Raw genomic sequence first — 14,748 nt, 5'->3', positions numbered from 1 at the left:
TATCCTTTCTGATATTTCAAATGTGATGTTCCTTTCGCACGTGTAATTAATTTGGAACAATTTCTGCGGACGGCAGAGACGTAGTGAATGATCAAAATGACATGTACGCAACACACTCTTCGAAAGCAATTTGCTATAATGGAATTCGTGGTTGCGGAAAAGAATACTGTGGTAAGCAGCCTTAAACGTTCGTGTGCAGTGTATGGTAACGACACAGTTGATAGGAGTACTTCTCGTCAATGGGTAAAGAGATGTATAAGCCACCACAAGTCTAGTTGGTACAGGGATCATTTAACTGTCAGTTCAAAAATTTTTCGTCGTCCTTAAATTCACAGCCAGCACTTCGGTGCTACTTATTGTGGCCTAAGTGCTTGACCCAAACAATCCCTTCAGCATAAAAGCGCTTCATTCTGACTAAGAATGCTGACAGACTGAGCTTTCCTGTGCTGCTTGTGAACAACGTGGGAGATGAGCCACAAGGGAATTACGTGCTGGACACATGGACACGTCCAGTGGATCGCGTTCGCTCTGTTTGGTCTCGTCGGCTCTCCTCTACTAATGATTTTTCGCAACCTGTTGCGTCACTGATCGATTACCATGATCATCCTGACTCGCTTGTTGTTTACTCATCAACCCCAGCAGGCGCGTCGCTGTATTCTGAACTGGAGAACATGTAACATTTTATATCTTAAGTAGCCTGATTGATATTTGTATGCTTCGGATAACCACGACCATTCTTTGCAATTGCACAGAGAGTTGAAGTGCAAAGACTGAACTCCATGATACGTCACGTTCGGGACGTCCTGTGACAGCCACTGCTCGGAATTCCATCTATTCGGGCCACTGAAGGATTCTCTACGTGGGACAAACATCGAAGATCATCGGAGCGTAATTTTTGTAGTGAAAATACGGCCTCGAGCTCAGAACAGAAGCTTTCACGTACAGGGAATACAAGCTATTAGGTAACGCTGCTCAGAAAGTGTTCGAACTACTTGATGATTATGATGACGATGATGATAATGATTATGATAATGAGGACATAATGCTGCCTTAAGGCCATAGTACATGATAGAGACTATGCAGAAAAACAGTATAAGTGAAAGAAATGGTTATATATTGTCACTAAATTATGACTCTTAAGAATAAATATGTTCTGAGAGAAAAAAAATATGGGGCGTTATTTATTGAACAACACTTGTACAACAAACAGTGAAGATGCTGAGCTTAAACATTGCCACTAGGTTAAATACAATACATGGCTTATGTAGATAAAGAAGGTAAGGCTTCACGCATATTTCAAGATTACACAGCGTGAGATTGCCAAAATTTTGATCGTGATTGTCCACTAAGTTTGGAAATCTCAATTACCTTCTTAACTCTTTTTCTCTGTCTTGCGCTTTGTTTCCCTATGTAAGGTAAAAACTTCACAGATAATACTTACTTTATATTGTAGTTCATACTGTCAGCCCTTTTTTTATTGGCCTTATAGGAGGCATAAAGGAGCCTTCTTTCTTATGATTTGATGATGTCCACCATTTTCTCCTGTCTTGCGCGTAAGTTTTCATCTGTATGCATGTAGTATATCCATCATATTTTATGATGTGTTTTGAGTCTTCAAGTACTCACATCAAAAAAAGTTTTGCACGACTCCGTTTGCCACCACGACACCGTGTAGCGCGGTACAAATGGGCCCAACAACATGCCTAATGGACCTCTCAGGATTGGCATAACGTTCTCTTCACCGACGAGTGTCGCATATGCCTTCAACCAGAGAATCGTCGAGGACGTGTTTGGAAGCAACCCGGTCTGGCTCAACGCCTTAGGCACACTGTCCAGCGAGTGCAGCAAGGTGGAGGTTCCCTGTTGTTTCGGGGTGGCTTTATGTGGGTCCGACATACGCCGCTGGTGGTCGTGGAAGGCGCCGTAACTGCTGTACGATACGTGAATGCCATCCTCCGACCGTTAGTGCAACCATATCGGCAGCGTATTGGCGAGGCATTCGTCTTCATGGACGACAATTCTCACCGTCATCGTGCGCATCTTGTGAATGACTTCCTTCAGGATAACGACATCGCTCAACTAGAGAGGCCAGCATGTTCTACAGACATGAACCCTATTGAACATGCCTGGGATAGATTGACAAGGGCTGTTTATGGACGACATGAACAACCAACCACTCTGAGGGATCTACGCCGAATCGCCGTTGAAGAGTGGGACAATCTAGACAAACAGTGCCTTGATGAACTTGTGGATAGTATGCCACGACGAATACAGGCATGCGTCAATGCAAGAGGACGTGTTACTGGTTATTAGAGGTACCGGTGTGTACAGCAATCTGGAGCGCCACCTCTGAAGGTCTCGCTGTATGGTGGTACAACATACAATGTGTGGTTTTCATGGGCAATAAAAAGGGCGGAAATGATGTTTATGTTGATCTCTGTTCCAACTTTCTGTACGGGTTCCGAAACTCTCGGAACCGAGGTGATGCAAAACTTTTTTTTGATGTGTGTATTTCTCTGCTGCAACGATTTATCCCTTCTAGAACTCTCCAGCGCTGCATAAACATAATAGATGCCCCACTATCCCCTTACGTCTTCTAATAAGGGTACAGAGACTTTTTTCCTCGAGTATTCTATTTAGTACTTTTTCATTTCATTCGCATAATTTTTGATATTGTTCGACAGCACCTATCAACCACGTGTTCACTTCAACTAAATGCTGTGCTGTAGCTGTACGCTTTGAGGTACTTCTGCTTCAGTTTCATATCAATATCTAGTACTAGTGGACCTCCTTTACAGGAGAAAAGGTTTCTTTGCTTATGCCATTTCGTATCTGATATCCTAGTTCCTTGGCCCAGCCCATGTAGTCAGTCTGAAAACTACATCCCAAGCCCGCCTCAATAACTGCGGGCTCGGGGCGGCACATTACTAACCAAATAGGCTCGGGTTCGAGTCCCGGCCGGGTCGTAGGTTTTCTCTGCTCAGGGACTGGGTGTTGTGTTGTCGTCACAGTCGTATTGTCGTTACTGACGTTACTGTGGTATCGTCTTTCCACTAATGAGATAGCTGCATGATCACGAACCGAAAGCCAATAAATTAAAAAACCTGCACCCCACTGTGCTATTCCTCGCGCCAGGTACGACCACTACTCGGTGCTGTGCGAGCTGCTGCCGGCGGCGGTGCCGTCCCTCGCAGTCAACTTGCTGGCGACGTCGCGCGGCTTCTTCAACCAGTCGCTGCGGCACGACCTGCAGTCCAACCTGGGCTGCGCGCGCGCGCCCGTGGGCTCGCAGCACGACTACGTGGTCAACCTCAACTCGGACCCCTTCCTCTGGGAGAAGTTCGGTCGCTGCTTCTTTCCGGGCGCGCCCTTCTTCAAGCTCACCTACCGCCTGCACGCCGCCGAGATTGAGGTGAGTACTCCAGAGCACATATTATCTGCAAGTGTGAACCTGTTGCGTCATGTATGAACCTCACAGGTAGTCTCAATCCTGTGGTTTTCATGTCCAAAGGGACACTAAAACCTGTCCTGGGAACCGTGGGAGAAAGTTTCTCCGTTAGACAATGCCAACTCCAGATAGGCGCCCTCTCCAGGCACCGGGAAAACAACCTGCATGTGCTGTTTTCTCCATAAGCTACTATAATAGTACAATGGAGGCAGCCAAAGGGTACTAACAAATCTCATCTCAACGGGATATGGAATTTTACAAGTATCAGAGAAACTAAAATTACTCAAGTTTACGCATAAATGGTTTGTCAGTGAAATGCGAAGTTTCCTCTCCACCTTCATAGTCAACCTTCCAGATGCAATGGATCGTAGATCAGGTGAAGATGCATTATCAAAATGGTCAGAGTTTGACGGAAATGCAACGTGCCTGTCGACGCAATTTTAGCCCTTCGCTTAACAAGCTTGTCCCACAAGATAATGTGATTCGAACATAGACGAGCAACCTCAGGTGAACGGGATTGACGACTAAAAATAGTGGCGAGAGAGCAAGAACTGATCGGACACCTGACAACATCGAATTCAACAGACTATGGTTCGAATTCCATTCAAATTCTCCAGGCACCTTGCCCATTCACTTGCCTTTGTGTGAATATGCCTTTGCCTTCTATTGTATTTCGGATTTACATTTAATAAAAAAATAATTATTCAACAGTAATGTACTTATTGAAATCGTCCAGTTTTGTTGATGGACGCTGTAGAAAGGAACATTTTTGGTGATGTATCTACATCTACATCTACATCTACATTGATACTCCGCAAGCCACCCAACGGTGTGTGGCGGAGGGCACTTTACGTGCCACTGTCATTACCTCCCTTTCCTGTTCCAGTCGCGTATGGTTCGCGGGAAGAACGACTGTCTGAAAGCCTCCGTGCGCGCTCTAATCTCTCTAATTTTACATTCGTGATCTCCTCGGGAAGTATAAGTAGGGGGAAGCAATATATTCGATACCTCATCCAGAAACGCACCCTCTCGAAACCTGGCGAGCAAGCTACACCGCGATGCAGAGCGCCTCTCTTGCAGAGTCTGCCACTTGGGTTTATTAAACATCTCCGTAACGCTATCACGGTTACCAAATAACCCAGTGACGAAACGCGCCGCTCTTCTTTGGATCTTCTCTATCTCCTCCGTCAACCCGACCTGGTACGGATCCCACACTGATGTGCAATACTCAAGTATAGGTCGAACGAGTGTTTTGTAAGCCACCTCCTTTGTTGATGGACTACATTTTCTAAGCACTCTCCCAATGAATCTCAACCTGGTACCCGCCTTACCAACAATTAGTTTTATATGATCATTCCACTTCAAATCGTTCCGTACGCATACTCCCAGATATTTTACAGAAGTAACTGCTACCAGTGTTTGTTCCGCTATCATATAATCATACAATAAAGGATCCTTCTTTCTATGTATTCGCAATACATTACATTTGTCTATGTTAAGGGTCAGTTGCCACTCCCTGCACCAAGTGCCTATCCGCTGCAGATCTTCCTGTATTTCGCTACAATTTTCTAATGCAGCAACTTCTCTGTATACTACAGCATCATCCGCGAAAAGCCGCATGGAACTTCCGACACTTTAGCTTGGGATAAGCGAATGTTAGGCGAGAACCACGAAGTTGAGGCGAGAACCACGAAGTTGCTAAGAAACAATTCGACTGGCGAGAGGATGAGCTGAGTTAGCCAATCAGAGGTAAGGACATGACAATAGAAAATTTTGCTAGAGATAACTCATACTCCTAGCGCAGGATACTTCTCTACTTGGCCTCATATACAGCACTTCTCTGTTTTGTTTAGTGGGCGGCTCCGTTTGAGAGCTTAAGAGATAACCGTCAGGCAGATTTACAACAGCTGGTCGTCAGTCGATGCAGGTCAACTGGGCACCTGCTCCAACAACAGCCTGCCAGTATTGGCGAAGGCTTTCTTACTCTCGAATGGGTGGAGGCGGGGGGGGGGGGGGGGGGCACATAATGGACATCACGCACGACCAGGTTGCCGATACAAGAGTTGCCACTCTGTAACGCACTACACCGCTCACATAAACGTCAATACCGCTGCCAGTGATTATTTTGAACACAACCTGTGACGATCAGTTGTCTCTTTACTGGACATAACTAGTGTATGCACATAACTAGGCTATGCACTTATGTTGTCCCTTACTGTGTGCTACCACACGTATGGCACAAGTGTTGGAGTGGCAGCTATTCAAAATACAATATCCCGTAAACGACTTGCACTAGAATCCTGCAACAAACACTACTGTCATTCTAACTTATCCTACTTTTAGTTTATTAATGTGAATAGACATTCGCCCATTTAAGAACGTGTATCTTTGCACAAAAAATCACTTTCTCAGTATTATTACAATCTTTTAACTGGCTAGCAATCCATTCTGTGAAAACTGTACATCAACAGCAGTGTCCACTTCCACAGTGTTTGTGGTGCAAGTCTTAGGTGATTCACCCTGTATGCGTACAACTAGCGTCAGCTTAGGTAGCCTTTTTAAAGATATGATGAAAAGCTTGAAGTAAACCTTGGAAATCCAAACGATGAAGTTATCGCTCCGAAATTCTTATCAGGAATAAAAAACCTAAAAAACAAAAATACAGTAAACACTATTTAATTCATCAAGTATATTGCGTGTCCCTAACAGCCCAGTATCTAGGAGCTGCAGGCGGGGGCGGTGCTGTCGCTGCCGGAGTACTGATGATTCATTATGTTGTGCAGTCCCTGTTAATATATTTCAATAAAACGAATATCGCAAAGACGCTGATTTTATAGATATTACCTGGAGATGACGGCAAGGTACGCTGTCGAAATAGTGTTTCGTAGACTACTGTATTCGACCGGACACCCGAGTGCAGTACAGACGAATATATCTTGGTGGAATAAGACTTCAAACATTTTGGCTGTTACGTCAAGAACGTTCTAGTAAGCAATGTATGCAGTGTGTTTCACAAATCTCATTATAGGCTTTTAAGGTGCTGTAAAGGGGACTTAGTAGATAAAGTTTTGGTCGGGAACCCATGTTCGCAGATGTGCCGCTTTGTTATAAAATAAGTGTAAAGACTGGAACACTTTGAAATATCCCGCTTCACGCCAGGCACGCAAACATAGGAGAGGACGACATCGTCAGTAGCTAGTTCTGTAATTATGACATCACATGCCATTTTCGTCCGACTACAACAACGGCTGCGAGAAACTGCTATGTTCGCAACTAGAAGGGTTGACTGTGGTGCTCCACGGACGCTTCACAGTCTCGACTTTGAAGAGGATATTCTTCCTCAAGTAGAAGGGAACCCGACGAATACTCGACACATTGTCCGTGCCATGGACTCCTGTAGAGCGCACAGGTCAGAGCTCATTGCTTCTGCTATGTGAATACCGCGAATCTGGAGATTTGAAGGTGAACAAACTTATTTCCTATCCAAATTGTACATTTCTGTACATATATACTGCATAAAAACTGTATCTACTAACAAGGAACGCCTTCAGTGCGAGGTCATAAGTTCAATCATTAGTTAAGGTCATTTGAAAGCGTTGTGTTAACAATTATGACTGGAAAAATATTAACTTCTAATGGCTCACCATGTGTAACCAGGAGGGCGGCAGAGAATGAGTGTCCGGGAGGAGCAGAGATCAATCGTCTATGGGATGTGTGTATTACACTTCACAAAATGGCCATCGTCGGTATTGAAGAAATGTTCAAATGAAACCATTAAATTACATCATGAACACCAAATGAAAAATGGCGCGCCACAGTGACGACAAAGGTTCGCACTACCAAGATCGAAGGCGAACTCCTCGGGAGTTACTAACAGTGCAGGACGTTCAGCTAGGCATCCGCTCTTAAACAACGCTGTAGAATCATATTGGTGTAACGAGGTAATGAGAACTGATAGAATGTGATGGTATGCAACTGAATGTGAAACAGTTTGTCGAGGAGTTTATCGTGAAACTGGCTATCCTTTAAGACGTAGCTGCAGACAGTGCCATATCACGTTTTATAGGCACGGAAAAACAAACATTCAGAGGGCGAATTTGTCCAGTGGTTTCAGTTGATACGTCCCATAGTTTTCAGGAAGAATATTTTGCTCTAAACTAGTATGACTTTTATAGGTCGACCGGGAGTCAGGCAAAAGTAAGCTTGGTCTAGCGGTTCTAGGTGCTCAGTCCGGAACCGCGCGAATGCTACGGTCGCAGGTTCGAATCCTGCCTCGGGCATGGATGTGTGTGATGTCCTTAGGTTAGTTAGGTTTAAGTAGTTCTAAGTTCTAGGAGACTGATGACCACAGGTGTTAAGTCCCATAGTGCTCAGAGCCATTTGAACCATTTGAACCAAAAGTAAGCTATTTTGACCAGCTATTGGCCAGAAACAGTGCTCATACCATAGTTGTAGTTCTCTCACGCCCATTTTCCGATTCTCGCTTCCTGCTACGTAAATATTCTCTTCTGGCTTCGCAAGACCATGCAATCGAGAAAGAATGGTACAGGGCAGAGCCCCTTCCAACTTCTCGCAGCACAGTAAATAACTTTGTAGCTAATTTACCGTTCAGATTAACAGTCGGCGTGATTGTATACGAACGTGTTAAGGCATTGATCGTAGTTTATCTTGATACAACTCTCTTGGTTCCCCTAAATTCCAGGATTCCTTCGTATGCGTTTCCTTTTAAATCTCGATCAATCTGAGTTGAAAACGAATTCTTAACTAAACGATGGGATAAATTTATCTCATCTAGAAATTTTTGGTCTGATTCCGCAGTTTGGTGTCCATAGGCAAATTAACACGTTGTTTCCAGTTTTGTTATCTTACTTCTTCCAATTCCGTAACACTGTTTGAAGTTATGCAACCATCCTTTGCTTGCCTTGAAATCACTGTAATATATGTCGCGTGCAATTTCATGTACAGGATGATTATAATTAATGTTAAACTTTCAAACCCCTGTAGAAATTACACCATTGGTCAGAATGACGTCAAATTGCAATTGAACATTATCGGAGAAGAGGGAAGACGTATGGCAGAAGAAAAATAAATTGTTACAAAATGCAGTAATAGATGGCGCTGTAAGCATCATAATTTAATAGTGATAATGACAAATGAATCATACAACTATACGTAAGCTGTACGTTTGACGTTAAACAAACTATACTACTCAGTGTGCATGCGTGTACAGCTGTGATACTGTTATTTATGTAAGCCCATCCGCCATGGCAAGGTCATATGACATCGGATGGGAAAAATCAGTTTTTAATTGTCCTGAGGCCAAAAGCTGCATTAAAAGCATCACTCACATCGGTTTTTAATAGTTCTCAGGCCAAAACTTGCATAAAAAGAATCAATCAAAATCAAATCGGATTATTAATTTCCATGTAACTGGCGCAAAACGTGTTCAATATGCTGTTCACCATTTTCTGCCAAAGGTTGAAATCGAGAAACAGTATGATCCACAACTGATCGAAGTGTTTCCGTGTTCGCGTTCTCAATGTGTTGCGAAATGCGTTCCTTCAGTGCAGCTAAGTTTGCAATCGGAACACTGAACACAATATCTTTCAGATAGCCCCGCAGCCACAAGTCACACGATAAAAATCATGTGATCGGGACGCCAGGCTGTAGGGAAATGGCGGTTGATAATTGTAGCATTTCCGAAATGGCGCTTCAGAAGCTAGTTAACTGGATTTGCATTGTTCGGAGGTGCGCCATCTCGCAGAAAAATGATCCCATCAACACATCCATGCTATTGGAGAGTTGTAATGACGTGATTGCGGTCCGCAGCTCGTGGTCGTGCGGTAGCGTTCTCGCTTCCCGCGCCCGGGTTCCCGGGTTCGATTCCCGGCGGGGTCAGGGATTTTCTCTGCCTCGTGATGACTGGGTGTTGTCTGATGTCCTTAGGTTAGTTAGGTTTAAGTAGTTCTAAGTTCTAGGGGACTGATGATCATAGATGTTAAGTCCCATAGTGCTCAGAGCCATTTGAACCATTTGATTTTTTTTTTTTTTTTTTGACGTGGTTGCTCAAAAGACACTCATAGCGCTTACCAGTGACGACGGTACAGGTAACAGGACCGGAAGCGCCTGTCTCTTCGAAAAAATATGGCCCCATGGTAAATGATGCCGTAAACCCGCACCACACAGTGATATTTCCAGGATGAAGTGGTACTGGTTGATTTGCGTGTGGATTTTAAAATATGGCCCCATGGTAAATGATGACGTAAACCCGCACCACACAGTGATATTTCCAGGATGAAGTGGTACTGGTTGATTTGCGTGTGGATTTTCCGTTGCTCATATTCGACAATTCTGTGTATTGACATATCTTGCCAGATGGAGGTGAGCTTCGTCTGTCCACAAAATATTCCACGGCCAATCATTGTCCACTTCCGTGCGAACAAGAAATTCTAAAGCAAAGGTCTCTCATACTGGTAGGTCAACAGGAACCAACTCGTGCACATGAGTAATTTTGAATGGATAGTAAAGAAGGATGGTTAAAATGGCTCTGAGCACTATGGGACATCAGTCCCCTAGAACTTAGAACTACTTAAACCTAACTAACCTAACGACATCACACACATCCATGCCCGAGGCAGGCTTCGAACTTGCGACCGCAGCAGTCGCGCGGTTCCGGACTGAGCGCCTAGAACCGCTAGACCACCGCGGCCGGCAAAGAAGGATGTTTCGTAGGATTTTACGCCCCGTGCTCAGGGGTATGTCCAATGTTTCGGCAATTCTCCGTGCACTAAACGTTTGCACACCACCGCTATTCTCCTCCTGCACTGCTGCGGCCACTGCTTCCACTGACGCCGAATCAATTCGTGTCCTCCCTCTATCAGGTTGCACACCAAAAGAACAAGTCTTTTCGAATTTCCGAATCATTTTCTTCAGACCCACGGTAGTCATCGGACCAACGCCTTTTTTCAAACCTTTCAGTGTCCGGAACTTTTGCAGAGCGACTTATTCACAGTCATCATTCTTGTAATACAGCTTTACAAGCGGAGCGTGATTCTGCTTTGAGACAGTCATGGCGAATGTCGCAGACGCGAAAGGAGGGAAAGCCTTGTACCCGGCGTGTTTATACCAACTTCAATGGGTCGTGCGCATGACAGGTGTTTTCATTTACACATACAGCGCCATCTATTGATCAATTTTCACTCTATTTTTTCTTCTTCTTTCATACGTTTTCCCCCTTCTCCGATAATATTCCGTTGCAATTTAACATCATTCTGACTGGTGGTTTTATTTCTACAGCATTTTGAAAGTTTAACTTTAATTATAATAACCCTGTACATAACGTAGCAGACGACTATATGCGCATACTGTAATCTGCATCGAGCGTCCTTCAAACACGCAAACACTAGTTTTTATACCAAGTGCGCCTTGAATATACGTAGTTTCTCTTATGCACGTATTCGAAATCTATTCATAATTTTTTTACCATGCTGCGGATGATCTTTCACATACGTAATCGTGTTTAGTACCCGCTCCTTGATAACAACTGTTCTCTACTACGTTTCAGTGGAGACGGGATTTGTGGCTCTGTGTCCGACAAGGATAATGAACTGCATGGCTCGTCACCTGTTTTATTAACACTTTCACATGTTAAGCACTTGTCGTCATTACTGTACTCGTCATCTAATTGGCCGCATAGCCAAGTGTGTACGAAACCACAGATTCCACTGAATCATCATGCAGAAACGCTAACGTTTCACCTGCCACTTGTTTCTCACTCTGCGAAATCCCTTGGGTGCCTTTCTGACGAAATGTCAATGCGGGAATATGTTGTTGTAGGTACAACTCAGTGTTCGCTTTGTTGTGAGTTAGTCATCGATTAAGCAGTTCAACTACGTTCTGAAGCTTCATGCTGTGTTCGCTGTTGTGTACCCTCAGTCCCACCCCCTGTTGACATTAGCATCGAATATTGTGGTTGCACGGTAGTCAATATTTGAGGCGTCGGATGCTATTAACATCATTGGCTTTTTACAACCTCGCACTCAAGGAGTTCCTTGTATGTATTCCTTAGAACACTTAAATGACTGCAATAGGAATGTCAAACACCCTTTATCTAAAAATATTTAAACTGCAATGTAATTATCTATTCAGAATTTGTACAAAATTGTTGATCAAATTCCCTAGGTACATAACTACGCATATTCTGATTTTTGTACTCGTTTTCTATAGTGTACAGCATAACAAGATTTTAAAAATGGACTCTTTGCAGCTGACTTTTAGCCATCATGTGTCTATGTACTTATTTTGCGATGTGTCAATGCAAATTGACATAAGATCGCATAACATTGCATTTTCAGCGAGGCGTTTCGGAGAGGCTACTCACTCTCTTCCCATCTTCTGGCAAAGTGCCGATGCATCCCAGTCCGAGTATCGGCGGTGGACATTTAAAAATCTCTCGACGTACTTTCCACAACACCAACAGCCGGCCCACATGATCGTTTACGTAGCTGGCAACTCTGCGTCCGCCGTCCATCGCTGCGCTAGGAGATGCGGTCTGCTGCCCCTCCTGTCTTATAGCTTCAAAGTCTGACTTCCGTGATGCGCTGAAGACAAAATGATTAGCTCGATTAACAAGATTCGTCGACACTCGTACGTCCGTTGCCTTCCTAGGGAGGCTGTCGCCAAAAAACTATTATCTGAGCAGATGATAGACGTCTTTTTTTCCAAATCGATAATTTGCTTTTCCGTTAAGCTGTGTGCTTGGGCAATGCAGATTTACTTCAGTGCCATGGTCTTACGTTGCGCACATATTCAATGAAGCATAGGGGGAGACAGCGTGGAGTTTGTCCTCTGTAAGATTTTCCTCATTAGCACGGAATGTGAAAGGCCCCAGGTCTACGAAGTCAAAGCTATCTATCACGCTGCCCAGAAAGTTCCTTATTTTTGAAAGTGATCTTAATATGAGCCTAGCCGACCGGAGTGGCCGAGCGTTTCTAGGCGCTTCAGTCTGGAACCGCGCGACCGCTACGGTCGCAGGTTCGAATCCTGCCTCGGGCATGGATGTGTGTGATGTCCTTAGGTTAGTTAGGTTTAAGTAGTTCTAAGTTCTAGGGGACTGATGACCTCAGCAGTTAAGTCCCATAGTGCTCAGAGCCATTTGAACCATTTTTTAATATGAGCCTAATACCTTTCTTAGACGGAACTTGGCCGATTCTTGAGGAAACTGCAGCGACATACGGCAGGGACGCAGATATTTTTTTCTCTTTCATTGTTTTCTGTTCCTTCTCTATTTGTGTTGGGTCTGGATACTCCCCAGTGTCTTCTTAATTTCTTCACTTCTATAGCCGCTGGAACCAAAACTGTTTTTAGGCCCTAGAGCTCATCGGTTATTAGGATTGTGACATGACCTACGTTGCTTCGATGTAAATTGAAGTGGTAGGGGGAGAAACTAAAGGAAAGGAAAGGAACCAATCATATAAACTGCATCAGGGCTTTCTGCAGAAGCAACGGAGATGAGTAAAAATGTGTGGCGGTCCAGGACTGGAACCCTTGACTTTTTGCTTACTAGGTAGTTGCATTAGGCAATGCGCCACACACAGTGTTTACCGCAAATGTGTGAACTATCGCGGCACGTTCCCCGGCTGACTCAAATTACCACCTGGCGCCACCTATATGCAGTCACATCCAACTCCTCTATGATCGCTAAGTTTAAATGCCAGCTGGAGGTCGAACGAAAATGTGCATGCACTGAAGGCTATGGATGCATTGCCCATCGGTACGAATCAATTATATGAGAGCATAGTGACTGTTCTTCCGGACACGTCTAAAAGAACAGACACCCCTCACTCACACAGTATAGCAATGTCAACATTTCGTTGATACCGAAGCCTCCCCTTTTCTTCACAAACGATTATTCTATCAGATTCCCAGTTCATGTTAGTGTGTACTGTCGTCAGTAATGACAGAAAGAGGTGCTGCAGTACTGAGACACTGGTCTCACATTAGAACGGAGGGCGTTTTAAATCCACGTCCGGCCGTAGTTTTCCATGATCGCTTAAGGTAAATGCTGGGATGGTTACCTTGAAAGGAACACAATCGATTTGCCCTCCAACCCTTGCCAAATCCGAGTTTGTGCTCTGTATGAAGACCTCGTCGTTGACGGGAAGATGAACCCCAACCTTCCTTTCTTCCTTTTCGTTGGTAGCGCGACTATGATAATCGTAATTCTACGGTCATTTCTTAAACTGTCGAGGAAGCGCTGTAGTTCCGTCATGTTTCGACATGGTGGAGTGACCGCATAGCTGGGGCTAACGTGGAACACGATTATGTTGAGGCAAGAGATGGGTAGACGCGACATTTTCCTGTCCACAGGCCAAGGAGCTGCTTGAAAGCGTGCGGCACAACAAGGGCTGGATGACGGAGTACAACGTGCGACACAACTTCTCGACGCCGCTGCGCGTGGACGAGCTGATGGCTGAGCAGCCGCGAGTCTACCACACCGTGCTGTCACTCGTCCGCTCCGCGCAGGACTCCCTGCAGGTACTGTACGTCCTCTCCGGGCTGATCACAGCGGTCACCATCTGAGACAGCCGGCCGTTGTGGCCGAGCGGTTCTAGGCGCTTCAGTCCGGAACCGCGCTGCTGCTACGGTCACAGGTTGAAATCCTGCCTCGGGCGTGGATGTGTGTGATTTCCTTAAGTTAGTTAGGTTTAAGTAGTTCTAAGCCTAGGGGACTGATGACCTCAAATGTTAAGTCCCATAGTGCTCAGAGCCATTTGCACCATTTTTGAACCATCTGAGACAAGACCATTCGCGGCCGGAGGAGGCCGTTGGCAGTAGCAGGTTCGCTCTAGAAAGGAACCTGTATGGAAGGGAGAGCAAGCATTTCAGTTATGGTACTATTGAGAAATTAGACGTATCTTTGGCTTCAGTAAATCACAACAGCTTGGTGTACATTGATAGTAGAGGTTACATAGTTAACAGAGCATGTCAATGGTTTCAAAAGTTAGCAAATTCTCTTACGGCTCTAAACAAGGGAGCTGCCATAAGAAACTGTTGGCCTGTTGTCCAGACGTAGTTCAACCAGACGTAGTTCTAACTAGAGACTGAATTCTACTGGAGGTCAGAATTATGCTGCCTGTGTAACAGAAGCGAAGAACCCAGGAGGGGAGGAGGAAACGAAATTAACCTTCAGGGGTTGAGAGGGTACCTGATGTTATTTCAGTGATTACAGTATCTAGTCAAACTTGCAAAGAACTTTGCAGTATGAGTTCACTTACCAGCTGACGTTGCATCCCCTTTGA

At 44.7% G+C, this 14,748-nt stretch overlaps 1 protein-coding gene across 1 annotated transcript in view; it reads left to right on the top strand.

Moving 5' to 3' along the window:
* The window catches only part of LOC124613672 (hexosaminidase D-like), a 322,676-nt gene that overhangs the window by 297,573 nt on the left and 10,355 nt on the right, over window positions 1-14,748 (top strand). The window contains exons 8-9 of the mRNA XM_047142389.1: window positions 3,136-3,412; window positions 13,817-13,984. Coding sequence (XP_046998345.1) covers window positions 3,136-3,412; window positions 13,817-13,984 — 445 coding nt within the window. The remainder of the gene's footprint in view (window positions 1-3,135; window positions 3,413-13,816; window positions 13,985-14,748) is intronic.

Source organism: Schistocerca americana, chromosome 4 (genome assembly GCF_021461395.2).
Source record: "Schistocerca americana isolate TAMUIC-IGC-003095 chromosome 4, iqSchAmer2.1, whole genome shotgun sequence".
NCBI lineage: Eukaryota > Metazoa > Arthropoda > Insecta > Orthoptera > Acrididae > Schistocerca > Schistocerca americana.
This window is presented reverse-complemented; position numbering and strand designations above follow the sequence as displayed.